Source organism: Oncorhynchus masou, chromosome 12 (assembly GCF_036934945.1).
Source record: "Oncorhynchus masou masou isolate Uvic2021 chromosome 12, UVic_Omas_1.1, whole genome shotgun sequence".
In the NCBI taxonomy this organism is placed as follows: domain Eukaryota; kingdom Metazoa; phylum Chordata; class Actinopteri; order Salmoniformes; family Salmonidae; genus Oncorhynchus; species Oncorhynchus masou.
This window is the reverse complement of record NC_088223.1, coordinates 77,226,985-77,240,974: the sequence shown is the minus strand read 5'-3', so window position 1 is coordinate 77,240,974 and position 13,990 is coordinate 77,226,985. Positions and strand designations below refer to the sequence as shown.

The following is a 13,990-nucleotide window of genomic DNA, read 5'->3' as shown; positions in this document are numbered from 1 at the left end:
TTTGTGGAGCGATGGGTAACGATGCTTCGTGGGTGATGTTGTTGATGTGTGCAGAGGGTCCCTGGTTCGCGCCTGGGTATGGGCGAGGGGACGGTCTAAAGTTATACTGTTACAAAGGCACTGTACTGTATACAGACAATGTAGATGACATGCAGACTTACAGTATTACAAGAGGTTAGTAAAGTCTTGTCACTCACTGTGTCCCTCGCCGGAGGTTCCACAGACTGAGGAGAGCCGCTGCCTCCTGTCTCTGCTGGTGCAGAGCCTTCTCATCCTCCAGAAAACATGTACAAGCTCTTCCTCCACTGCATCCAGGGGACGCACCACGACTCCCTCACTGGCTAAACTGCTCGCTGCTGGGGCCCTGACAGTGGCCACACTAACCCTAAGCACCAGGTTGACCCTCACCAAAGTCATGAGGGCCAACCTAAGGAAGTAACATTTGAGGACTTGGAGTTCTGCACTTGGGAAAACATGTACACCATGATACAGACTGATTTCACTGATTTGATGTCATTCATTGCCTGGATCCTTTATAAAACGTATGAATTATAATGCCAAAAGGCACTACAAAATACAAAACCCTAAGATCTGATTAACCTTGGATACCTTGATTCATGGTAACCTATTGTATGTACAGTACAGTATGTTTGATCAGGTGAGGTGTTATCCAAGGCTTCATCCGGCAAGCCCACATTTTCTGCACTTTTAGCTCTCTTTGTCTTAAAAAATATATAATTCCTCACTTTCACATGAGGAATACATTTTATTGAGCAAGGGATGCTGTTGAATGTACTAATTTTAGCCAACCTGTCAATATAGTGACATTTTGGTCCATACTTTGCACAGTTATAATCAATCACCAGCTCTCACATTGCCAACGTTGTGTGAAATGTTGCTTATAATTTCCCACGTCAAATCATCATTTCAGGTTTTGCTAGAAACTTGCTCACATGTTGTGCAGATAAGTATGTTTCAAGAGAAATGTTCAATTTTTCTTCATAATTTTTTGTTTTTCATATTTTTGTACAGATAACCATATACATATGCTAGAGATTATAGTATTTAATTTGTGGTTTCATCAGGCTTGTGGCAAAGATTTTCTTCATGTGGTCAAGTTATGCTTGGCGGTAAAGACATCCCTTTTCTTTTCATTATCCATTCTGGGTCGGGGGGACACGTGTAGCGAGTTTGATTGACACCGTCAGTGGGCGTTTACTAATTTGGTTAATTTGGGTAACATCCTTCTTTCTATTTACAAGTTCACTCACTGGCACCAAGTCTTGGTAAGTAAATACCCCTAACATGTTTATTACTTCGGTGTTATTATAGTGTTAGTGTAGCCTCGTTTGCTAATATAAGATTTGCCTACTAACAGTATATTAGCGCACTGCTAGTTAACCTTAGCTGCTTCCTGTCCAGGCAAGCTAGCTGGTTTGTAGGCTTGCAAATTCAATTAAATTGATTAAAGATGTTTCTGGCCAAAAGACTCATTGGTGGCATTCTTGATGTTGTAAGGTAAGGATCTGGCTATATTACTAAGGACCTCTTCTAAATCATTTGCACTTATTATGTATAAACAATGTTTATACATAATGTAGTTAGTAGTGTTTTCTGGGCTTTGCCGAATGGGGAGGGGGTTGAGGCTTTTTAGGTTGTGTGGGTGCAAGTGGAATGAAAGTTGTCTAATCTTAGGACTTTGGCACTGCTTAAATTTGTTCTATCATTACATAGACTTTCAGGTATGGATAATATATTCTCACTGTGCTGTTTTAATCAGTTTGGAATCAAGAGAGAATACAAGGTGTTAATTGTTTAAGCTAAGTTGGACAGGAGCATGATTCTTCAGCTAGTAGTCACTGCAGCTATTACCACTGACCAAGTCAATCAATGCCTCTATATCTCTGCATAGCTATCACTCTTAGGAATGCTACCCAGTGACTAACCTATTCATCTCCCCTGTGTCCTCTTCAGCAATATTGATCCAGCTGCTTTTGTGCCCTCTGACCCAGTGAGTGGCATTGCTATTTCATAATTTATCACCAGAATACACAGTTGTTATGGATAATAGTAACCTGAACAATAAATTCCTAATTTCCTAACGTTGTTATCCTGCAGCCTGCACCACAAAGGCCACTTGCGTATGCAGAGCAGAGTGAGAGTGACGAGGAAAGACAGTTTCGCAAAGTCTTCCAGCAGTTGGCTGGAGATGTGAGTCCGATATTTCCTTGCTACTACTCCCTCACCATATTCCTATTTTGGTTTAACTTCATAGTACCTCTGTAAAAGTAAACACCTTGTGGCAACCATACACCTTGCCATTAAAACGGCACTGTGACTGCTGAAATGCCTTTGGTGCAGGATGATCTTCATTTAATGGCTCAAATTCACTACTGAATACTGTGAATAGATGCACTATGTATGCTATGCTTCAATGTTGGGAATAATTCAAATGAATAACTTTTCCTTCAGGACATGGAGGTGAGTCCCATCGAACTGATGAACATCCTGAATAGAATTATTTCCAAACGTAAGTCAGGGTTCTATTCTGTCTATTTGTGTGGCTCTGCCTGGATGTACACGCTTGCGTGCTTTAAGCAAGTCTCTCCGTATGCCTGTTTATTGACAATCCTTTTCTATCCTAGAAAGCCAAGTTTGAGATGTAATATTCTTGATGAATTTCTCAGTGAGGCTGATATGTATTTGTGAATGAGTAAGGGGATGATACGCTGAGTGATCTGGCTGCTTTTTAATTTCAGATGGTGACTTGAAGACAGACGGGTTTAGCATAGAGTCCTGCAGGAGCATGGTGGCAGTCATGGATGTATCCTTCCTGTCATGACCTGTTTGTGGTGGGGGTCAGGGTCCAGGCTGTGACTTAACAAAATGTGGAAAAAGTGAAGGTGTATGAATACTTTCCGAAAGCACTGTAAGTGTCAGGTTTTTGTTAACCTTAACTCTGTTGCAGAGTGACAGCACTGGAAAGCTTGGATTTCATGAGTTCAAACACCTTTGGAACAATATCAAGAAATGGCAGGTGAGTATTTAATTTCCACCAGCTTGGTAAAAACTATTTGTCTCATTATTTCTTGATTTGAATAATGAAGTAGTTTGAGAGTATTAGCACTATTAGAAAGTATGATAATGTGGAACCATGGAAATTGAATCAAAGAAGTATTATACTACATAAATGTATTTCAAAATAAAGGTTTTTGTTTTGTTTTCAGGGTGTGTATAAGACTTATGACACTGATGGCTCCGGGGTTATTGGTGCAGATGAGCTTCCCAACGCTTTCAGGGTTGCAGGTTAGAGATATCATACAGCACAGAAAGATTTATATCACTGTTTGGCAGACACTTGTAACATATGTTCTTATAACATTGCACTGTGATATGAATACATTTTGAATGTCAAAACTTTTTAAGTGGTGTTTGAGATTGTAATCCTCTGTTTCCAGCTTCATAGTTAAATGTTTAGATATCAGCATTTCAGTTTTGACCAAGGATATTCATAAAACCTAAATATGTATGTCTATGGTTTGGACCCAGGCTTCCGCCTCAACGACCAGTTGTTCCAGATGATCATCTGCAGATACAGCGAAGAGAATGGGGACCTGGACTTTGACAACTACATTGGCTGTCTTGTGAGACTGGATGCTATGTGTCGTAAGTCTGGTTCCCTGCTCTTTTCCATATCGTCGTCATGGTAGGGGTTCTTTTAGCTCTGTATAGGGTTTAAATATAGAAACCATATGCATTAACCTTTTGGTACATGTGTCAGCACAACTAATGGTACTCCGTTTGAAAATAATGGGGTACATAATCATTGGAATATTTTATTGGCAGTTTTCGCTATTCAAAAGTCAGTTGCACATCTATCTTTTTTTGCAGGTGCATGGTAACAGTTGATAAGAATCCTGCACACTGCTCTTGATAGAGCCTTGTTGACCTCAAGGCCTTCATTAGAGCTGCCTTTTGAATGGAGAAAACAGCTTTGCCAATAAAATATTCCAATGATTATGTATCCCATTATTTTCAAAGGAGTACCATCTGTTGTTGTACCATCTGTTGTATTTTCCTGATTTCAGGTGCCTTCAACACCTTAGACAAGGATAACAATGGAACCATCAAGGTCAACGTTCAAGAGGTAAGCATGTCACACTTACAAGCTGTACCAATGAGATGGTATTCTGAATGTAATTAGCCTAGCAACGCTACTTTGGTTTTTGGCATCACTGTACAATGTGTTCCTATCACACAAGAGGTCAAAACCCACCATTGTACAGGGTTGATGTCAAACAATTGTTTTAATTTGTTTCTTTGCAGTGGCTCCAGTTGACCATGTATTCCTGAGTTTAGGACATGCCTACAGGTGTTTACAAAACCACTCCATTTCTATCTACTTGACGCTGTGCTTTAGACCACTCCATGGACCCCCTGTGCCAGTCCCCCAGTGTATTCAGGTTTCCATACATTATTTGCAACCTACACAATGTGAATACAGCTTTTTCATACAACAAGAGGGGAGTTGTAGACTAACGTGGGAACTAAAACGTGCACACGCAGTGGTTCTATGGGCTGACACTGAGAACCTCTGGGCCACTCGATGCTGGTCTTGCATTCAACCAAGAGTGTCTGCTTGTTTTCCTTTTGAATTGAAGAAAAGACAGCATTTGCCTTTGTAGAGGTTCTTTCCAATAGCTCTCAAAAGGTAATCATTTACCAATCATTTTTAAGACAGTTCTGAAATAGTCTATAACTGTGACACATACATGGTGTCGCTACACATAATGCCAGCACAATGTTAGTTTTTGCCATTGCTTCATGAAACCAACAGATGCCATTTAAGGATTTGGTAACTGTTGCCATAAGTCACTGAACTGTTACTGTCTTTGAAATGACCTGTGTAATTTTGTATGGAATTAAAGTAATCCTAACAATGTAGTGCTTGTGTTATTTCAACACCTCAAGCGGTACTCATCTACAAAGTTGTATCAGTCATATGTACAAGGATAAACATGGTATACCCTGTCCAATGAAATGCTTACTTACAGGTTCCTTCAACAATAAAAAAAATAATACCAACATAAAGTAAATGTCTCAATAGAATAAGAATTTTAGCATAATACAGGAAGGCACAATTTAGAGTCCAATATTTACAAGTGTTTAAAAATTGTGCGGTATTTAGCAATAACATCTGGTAGCGTGAATGTATGTGCGTGCTGAAGTGCAGGTGGTCAGCCCAGTTCAAGTGTTCGGCAGTCTATATTGGACTTCATGCTCCGATACCATATGCCCGACAGTAAGGGAGTGAACAGCTCATGGCTGGGCTGTGTGGGGTCCTTGATGATGCTGCGGGCTTTCGTTTGAGTAATGTTAGATGTCCTGCCTGGATGGCTAACATTTCATCAGTTTGTTTCGCCCATGCTCTGGGAATAATGGTTGATGTATTAATCCAGCCATCAGGTAAACACAAGTATCACCCGTCGTGGTAAACTTGACCACTGTTTCTTCATTATGATGAAAAGCTTATTAGCTACTTCTATATTACGTTTTTTTTAGTTGATTGGGAAAGTTAATTAAGTGATTCCGTGCTTTTGTCCTTTCAACGTATGATTTCAACAGCGCCATAGCTCACGCATTGTGGTCAGTCACAGGACTTCTCATTCCATAAAAAACACGTACTGAGCTTGCGTACAAACTAGCGCGAGACATCGGACTGTGGCTAGCTAACTACGAAGTTTTCGGACTAATCGCAGAAATCACAACCTTTCTTTCCCTCAAAGGTAAAACTGTAATGCAAAGCAATATTACAAATATCTAGCCTATTTTGGTGTTATTTTTCAGTCTCGTAAAATGAATGAAGAGGCGACATTGCGTGCGCAAACGTTTGCTAGCTACAATCTTGTTAAGACGTGACTAGCTAACATTAGCTAGCTAGCTTACTTGTTCACGAAAAAAAACGCCCAAAATGTGAACAATGAGCAGTAACGGCATTTTCGATGAAGGCATTGTGATTTTAAAAAGTGCAAATATGTTACAATATCGCAGTTACTAACAGGTTTCGCCGCTATCGCATAGATAACATCCTAGTTAGCTAGTTAACTAACAAGTACATTTTTTGGGTATGGGTAAGTTAACGTGAACTAATGTAGCTAGCTAGCAGTCTAGCCCGTAAACCGAGCTAAATCAAGAGAGCACTGACTGCTGTCTGACGATGATGATGATGATACTCGGGTTGCGTCTGTCTTCTTGGCAAGACAGGCTGATGACTGGTCAACAAAGGGATTGCGCTAGACTTTGACAGCTGTGCAAGTAATTTATAGGGTGCAAGGTTTGTATTCATGATTCTGTCATGTAATGTTGTGATTGGGGGAACCAAATTGAATTCAATTAACTAGCTAATGAGTACAGACGCTCATTTGCGGGCACACTTTACTGTACCTGAATTAAGATGCACTTGCTGATTTTCTTTATCTTATCCACCTTGTTATATTATCAATCAACAATTACTCAAATTGTTATTTTGTAATCTGATATTTGTATTCAGTATCAAATGTTTCCTTTTAGTTGTACGCTGTTGGGTATTTGATAGAGGTCCAGTGATGTATTATTATGAGTTACATTTTTGGCTCCAGAAGAGCTAGTAGTATCCCTACTAGGAGGACTGAAGGCAGAGACCAGCGAGAAAGAAGCAGACCAGAGAGATAAGAGGTATTGTGGAAGATGTCTGCCTCGCACTTCTTCAATGAGGACAGTGTCACGCGGTTCAAAAAGAGAAAAGCTCGCTTTACCTTCAGTGAGGTCCACATCCTCCTAGATGAAGTGAAGAAGAATCGGCACATCGTTGTCGGTATGTACCTGTCTACCCTGCAGCACTTCATGTTGATGTGATGATAAAAAAAACATTTTTTTGTTTAAAACTTTATCCCAATTTGGGTGTCATCCCAGGTTCATGCCTGTGTTTATTTTCATAATATAGACACGTGGTCATGCTTTAATTTTGCAGATGCACAGTAACTCTTGTCTTATGCTCAAGTACTGGCTCCTCTTAGACACAAGTATGTATGGCCAAACAAACACCAGCATCTGATCCTTTTCTTATTAATTGTCCCTCTGACTCTTACAGGGAAGTTTAACCGCGGTGTACCAACGGATGTGAAGAAGCGCGTGTGGGCAGAGATCACAGCCAGTGTGAATGAGATCGGGGAGAGCCAGCGTGAGGTCATCGAGATCATCAAGAAGTGGTCCGACCTCAAGTGCGACACCAAGCGTAAGGTGGCCGCCATGCGGTCGGGGGCCAACTTCAAGGGGATCAACTCGCGGCTGTCCCGTGACCTCAGCCCCACAGAGAACATTGTGCATCAGATTTTGGAGCTGGATGGAAAGCGAAGCCGGGTGCCAGGTCTCCATTATGGGGCTTTCAAGGAGGGAGATGATGATGAAGGACCAGAGGAGGAGGATGAGGAAGAGGACATGGCAGGGATACACAGTTACCCCAATGAAGGAGTAGACGTCTCGATGCCACCACCCTCCACGCTTTCCTCGGCAATGCCCATGTCCTTTTCCATGGGTATGCCCATGCCAGGCCCTGGCCACACACCCATACCCCCGGTTCAACCCAAAGATGACCATTCTATGCCAACCTACAGTGGATCGTCCAGTGAGTTATCTAATTTGAAACTGGAAGGGTCTGAGTTGTTCAATTTATACACCACACACAACTTTCAAGATGAGGGTTTATCGAGGGTGCATATTCACATATTAGATTTTCTGTTGCAGGAGATTCTTCACATCCCTCTTATGAAATGCAGTACGAGATACCCACTGGTGAAGGTAACTGCGTTGACCCAACATTCAACTCTGTTTGTCTATAGGGTCCGATTTGTCTGGTATTGAAGTACTAGAAATACGCTTGTGAAATACTGCCGGATGTGTGGTATACGGGCTGGGAATTGCCAGGGACCTCACGATACGATATCACAATACTTAGGTGCTGATACGATATGTATTGCGATTCGATGTTCCAAACATACTGCTCACCATACAGTGCCTTCAGAAAGTATTCAGACCCCCTTGACTTTTTCCACATTGTATTTACAGCCTGCATTTTAATTGGATTCAATTGAGGCACAACACATCACTGAGTACCACTTCATATTTTAAAGCATGGTAGTGGCTGCATCATATTATGGGTATGCTTGACATTAGCAAGGACTAGGGATTTAAAAAAAAATATATATAATTTTGGATAACACAAAAAAAAGGGAATAGAGCTAAGCACAGGCAAAATCCTAGAGGAAAACCTGTTTGTCTGCTTCCCAACAGACACTGGGAGACAAATTCACCTTTCAACAGGACAACCTAAAACACAAGGCCAAATATACACTGGAGTTGCTTACCAAGACGACATTGAATCTTCCTGAGTGGCCTTGTTACAGTTTACTTAAATCGGCTTAAATCTATGGCAATACTTAAATGGCCTTGTAGCAAGGATCAACATCCACCTTGACAGAGCTTGAATGATTTAAAAAATAATTTGCAAATATTGTACAATTCAGGTGTGCAAAGCTCCGTTACTCACTCAGAAAGACTCTGTAATCACTGCCAAAAGTGATTTTAACGTATTGACTCTCGGTGTGAATACTTTTAAGAGTTATTTCTGTATTTAATTTAATACATTTGCAAAGAAAATGTATTTATTGTGTATAGATGGATGAGGACAAAAACAACAATTTTATCAATTTTGAATTCAGGCTATAATGTTGCAGAGGGACAAGAGCCATGAGAACTACTTTTATCTGTCATGGAAAATAGCTCTGAAAACCTATTTTAAAAGATGGAGAACAAGCTATGAATAAAGCAAAAATATTGCGATAGTGTCAATACGATATTGTAAAAATGTATATCCTGATGTGTAACTATCGATTCCCCCCATCACTATGTGGTATGTGTAACCTCAAACACACGCACAAGTTCAGTGTCACCTCTCTTGCCTTTCCCTAGAAACTGAGAACCAGTTTGGGCAGACAGACGACGAGCGTCAGGACGAGCTGCCCCCTTCTACCTCACAGACGTCCAGCCTCACAGAGGACAACCAGGGGAGCGGCGGCGGGCCACACCCCTCCACAGGCACCCAGCCCTCACCCTCATCGTTCTCTGCCGCACCACCTACAGCAGGCCAGCCACCTCGGAACGCCAGGGAGAGCATGTTGCAGAGTGCCTCGCTGAGCATTCAGGAGCAGCACGCCACCAACACCGCGCTAGAGACTGTGTCGCGCTCCCTGGAACTGCTGTCCGAGTCAGTGCAGCAGCTGGCCGAGACGCAGCAGGAGTTTGTGCGCGAGTCGCTGCAGCTGCAGAGGGAGACGATGCACATACTCCGAGACTTCACCAGTGGGGCCCTGGCCCTCATGCATGACAAGCTCAATGGACGCCCGGCCCTATAGCCCAGACGTTGCTGCACTATCTGCCCCTCCTGTGGAGCTGGACGGGTGTGTTCCTTTACACTGGGTACAAGGTTGTTCCATTTCTTTCATTGAGTCATTTACTCCAGACATTTTTAGTGGGTTGTGTTCCGAGTTACTGTATTTTATAGGAGTAACCCTACTGTCTGCGTAAATGTTTAAATTATGAACTGTGTGTTATCCCGCCAAGGGAAATACAGAAACTCAAAGCAGAATTAGGGGTTTCTTGCACAAATTAAGAGCCTATTTGTTTCTTCCCCCATTTCTCAGATCATTAAAATGGAGTCTAGTTTAAGGCTCAGAGAGAATCTAAAACTTGCCTAATTTTAGAGTGCGGTAATAATGTGTAATATTTCCTAAAGTGTCCTGTTGTATCATGTTGAAAACAGGTCCTATCTGATAAACATGTTAGAGCGATAAGGCCCCGTCATTTGTAAAGGTGTGCATACTTATTGAGATTATGGACTGATTTCTGTATGTTCCTTTTTTATGTGAGACAGTTTTAAACAAATTCTCCTTTTGTCTACTATGTTGATGTAGTCTCCTTATGTACTATTGTACGGAGATATTGTAGAACATGTAAATAAATATGATAACTGCTGTAAACTGACTTTAAATTGCTCTTATTATACAGTAGGACCTCGGATATACAAACACATTGGGAATGCAAGTCATTCAGAACCTTTAAATGTCTAACTTTCCAATAGCGTAGGTTCATAAAGGTGCCGGCAAATGCCTCGTTTACCCAAATTTCTGTATTGTACATTGCTCTAAGTTACACATTTTTTGTGAAGTCATTAGCACAGTATACATGATGCCAATTTTGGCTTCAAGACGTAGGCAATTGAAAAAACCAAAAAGTAAATGGTGTCCATTTATTGGCACATTGAACCATGTCGCACGCTGTAAACTCTATGGATAGTAGTAAAACCATGACATATTGAGACATACACTACATGACCAAAATGATGTGGACACCTGAACATATCATTCCAAAATCATGGGCATTAATATGGAGTTGGTCCCCCTTTGCTGCTATAAGTCTCCACTCCTCTGGGAAGGCTTTCCAGTAGATGTTGGAACATTGCTGTGGGGACTTGCTTCCATTCAGCCACGAGCATTAGTGAGGTCAGGGAATACTGTTGGGAGATTAGGCCTGGCTCACAGTAGGCGTTCCAATTAATCCCAAAGGTGTTTGATGGGGTTGAGGTCAGGGCTCTGTGCAGGCCAGTCAAGTTTTTACAGTGATCCTGACAAACCATTTCTGTATGGACCTCGCTTTGTGCACAGGGCATTATCATGCTAAAAAAGGAAAGGGCCTTCCCCAAACTGGTGCCACAAAGTTGGAAGCACAGAATTGTCTAGAATGTCATTGTATGTTGTAGTGTTAACATTTCCCTTCACTGGAACTAAGGGGTCTGATCTTGCCCAAACCACGAACAGTCCCAGACCATTATTCCTCCTCCACCAAACTTTATATTTGGCACTGCATTCAGTTCTTGTGCTGACGTTGCTTCCAGAGGTAGTTTAGAACTCGTAGCTACGTGCTTCAGCACTGCAGTCCCGTTTAGTTTTGTGTGCTTTTGTGGCCTACCACTTCACGGCTGAGCTGTTGTTGCTTCTAGACATTTCCACTTCACAATAACAGCACTTACAGTTGACCGGGGCAGCTCTAGCAGGGCGAAAATTTGACAAACTGACTTGTTGGAAAGGTGGCTATCCTATGTCGGTGTGCTACGTTGAAAGTCACTGAGTTCTTCAGTAAGGCCATTCTATTACCAATGTTTGTCTATGGAGATTGCATGGTTGTGTGCTCAATTTTATACACCTGTCAGCAAAAGGTGTGGCTGAAATAGCAGAAGGGGTGTCCATATAAACTATATATACAAAAGTATCTTTATGCACATTTGCCATTCACTTAAAATTCATATGGACAATTTCAATTGGGTATTTGTTTTTTTTATCCTTAAGCCAGACACTGGTCTTTAGCACATGTTGGCAATGTTTAAAAGGCAAAAGTCCTTTACTTTGTTATTGCCCGTTCGAACGGTCAGTCTGTAACTCCGGTCAGTCTAACTCTTAGATTTGTATCTTTGACATTCTACTGTACATAAAATCCAACCACGTGCGCCTCTGTGTGTACAAGTCATGTGCTGGTGCGACTGTTACCAAGGGAGAGAGCAGTGTTGCCAACTTAGCGACTTTGTTGCAATATTTAGCAAGTATTCAGACCCCTCTTGCTGCACATTATCAAAAAAAATCGACTGGCAACAAATCTAGCGACTTTTTCTGGTGTTATTGGAGACTGACGTGAAAGAACATATCGTTCTTACTCTTCTCAACAAGCAGCGAGTGCTGCCGTGGGCCCCACCCCAGTCCCAAAGCACTCACAGGCAGCCCAGTCCTCGCACAGCAGTCCCTCCCAGCTGCAGTTAGAGCAGGAGATGTTCACCCCTCCGTGTCTAGACTGCAAATGAATCGCACATGTGGGAAGCCGCAGCTGGCCGATCCCGCCCTGGCTTACATTCAGGGTGGGATGTAAATGTCAAATGTTCTTTGGTCTAAACTAAATCACTGCATTTGACTCACACAGCCTCAGTCACTTACTCACCTTGTCCAATGTATGTGTGTGCGCCTCTCTGTGACATAAGCTAAACATCTAGCTGGCTAGCTCATCATGTCTCAGTCTAAACTATACACTCAAAAATACAGAAAGGAGTGGGGATCAAACCCTGAATTCAAAGGCTGGTTGAAGCCATTAATTGGAGATAATACACGGGTATACTGCCTGTATTGTAAGGCAAAACTTAGTGATGTAAAAAAACACATGACAACTCAAATAATTCTCAAAAAGGCAAAGCCTTATAACAGTTTCTGTGGATAGGGACTGACAATGCCTCTTATGACGGGGATGAACAATGGGGTCCATAAAGTGCTGGAGGAGGAGTATGGCCTCAAATATCTGGTTCTTATTCGCTGTGTGTGCCACTCTCTGCAGCTTGCTGTAAGTCATGCTTCCAATGACATCATCCCCCTTAGTGTGGAGTACTTGGTACGAGAGACTTATAACTGGTTCAGTGTCTTCAAAGCGCAGGGGGGCCTACAAGGCCATATATGAGACCATCAACTTTGGGGAGAAACCTTTACAGATAACCAAGGTGTGTGCCACATGTTGGATCTCCATCGAACCGGTGGTTCATGCATTTTGGCCCAGTGGGAGGCTGCATTTCACAGTCACCAAGTCCAGTGAACACTGCTACATGGCTGAGGTTTTATACTCCATGTACAGTGATCCTCAAAACATATTGTATCTGACTTTTTTGAAGTATGTGCTGGGTGAGGTACAGTTGATCATCAAGGCTTTTGAGGGAGAACAAGTAGATCCTCTTAAGCTACTTGACAGCTTGGTTAGCCTGATCAAGTCTGTGAGCAGCAGGGTGCTGAATCCACTGGCATATGTTGATGTACTCAAAGGGCCAATAGATGGACACATCGGTCCCAAACTGTACCTTGGTTACCTTTTTGAGTCAAAGGCAGCTGAGCTCCTTGCGCCTGAGGATGAAAACAATGTCCGAAAGCGGTGTGTAGACTTCACCATCTCCTTCACTAATGAGTTGAGGGTGAGACTGCCAGACAACATCAAAGCATTGCAGTATGTGTCAGTTTTCAATGTGGAGGAAACTCTAAAGCACAATAAGAGCCCTGGAGAAACAGAAAAATAGCCAAGCTCATTGGTTACTCCCCTGCAGAGATAGACAAGATTGTCCAGCAATGGCATGCCATCCATCTTAGTAAATGGAATGAGACAAACACACTGGGCTTCTGGAGTGAGATTTGGAAGTTCAGGGATGCAGCTGATATCAACCCATTTCAAGAACTTGCCATGGCTGCTGTGTTTGTGTTGTCCTTGCCACACTCAAATGCTGAAGTCGAGAGTCTTCAGCCAGATGAGTGTGGTAAAAAGCAAACTTAGAAATTGGATGTCCTTGCATACCCTTAACTCCACCCTGTACATTCAATATGGACTGAAGATGTCTGGTGAGGCTTGCTATGAGCACCAGCTGCCTGATAATGTTTTGCAGCTTTTTGGCACATCAGCTGCTTACTCATTTAAGTCAGCTCCCTCAGTTGCTGAACCTGCCATAGAGAGACTTGACCAAAATTACGATGACCCACTCTTTCTGTGAGCCAGCACAGCCTGTGTGTGTGTGGAGGGGGGGTCTGGAGAAGAAAAAAACAATTAACTTGAATTAGGGCCAGACTAGTTACCATAATTTTCTCACATTGCCATTGAGTTTTTTCTATTGTCTCTTTTTGGTCCATTTAGATTGTATACAAAAAAATGTAAAAATGTTTTACTGTTTACTGTGACTTGTTGTAGACTCCTAAGTGGTCATAAGGTTAAAAACCAAATGAAACAAAAAAATAAAATAAAAAACGAAGTAACTCCGCCAGAGTCTCTCTTTTGGGTCACTTTTGCCAGTCCCAAGCCTGGATAAAGGAGGAGGGTTGGAATTGTGACA

The 13,990-nt window shown here is 42.1% G+C and overlaps 2 protein-coding genes across 4 annotated transcripts; both read left to right on the top strand.

Annotated features, from left to right (window-relative positions):
- The first annotated feature begins 1,189 nt into the window (after positions 1-1,189).
- LOC135550859 (calpain small subunit 1-like) lies at positions 1,190-4,933 on the top strand. The gene is made up of 10 exons (XM_064982035.1): positions 1,190-1,286; positions 1,975-2,011; positions 2,119-2,211; positions 2,473-2,530; positions 2,760-2,824; positions 2,969-3,037; positions 3,228-3,306; positions 3,550-3,666; positions 4,089-4,147; positions 4,327-4,933. The coding sequence occupies exons 4-10, from the start codon at positions 2,476-2,478 to the stop codon at positions 4,351-4,353; spliced, it is 471 nt and encodes a 156-aa protein (XP_064838107.1). The 5' UTR covers positions 1,190-1,286; positions 1,975-2,011; positions 2,119-2,211; positions 2,473-2,475; the 3' UTR covers positions 4,354-4,933.
- A 720-nt stretch (positions 4,934-5,653) lies between these two features.
- On the top strand, positions 5,654-10,073 carry zgc:153990 (uncharacterized protein LOC768125 homolog). 3 transcript variants are annotated; one of them, XM_064982009.1, is made up of 5 exons: positions 5,654-5,786; positions 6,642-6,853; positions 7,130-7,663; positions 7,783-7,836; positions 9,007-10,073. In XM_064982009.1, exons 2-5 carry the CDS (start codon positions 6,727-6,729, stop codon positions 9,447-9,449), a joined length of 1,158 nt encoding a protein of 385 aa, XP_064838081.1. In that variant the 5' UTR covers positions 5,654-5,786; positions 6,642-6,726; the 3' UTR covers positions 9,450-10,073. The 3 variants fall into 3 exon arrangements, with proteins under 3 accessions (XP_064838081.1, XP_064838079.1, XP_064838080.1); XM_064982007.1 differs by having other exon boundaries at positions 6,639-6,853; XM_064982008.1 differs by having other exon boundaries at positions 5,654-6,334; positions 6,571-6,853.
- Positions 10,074-13,990: the final 3,917 nt, after the last annotated feature.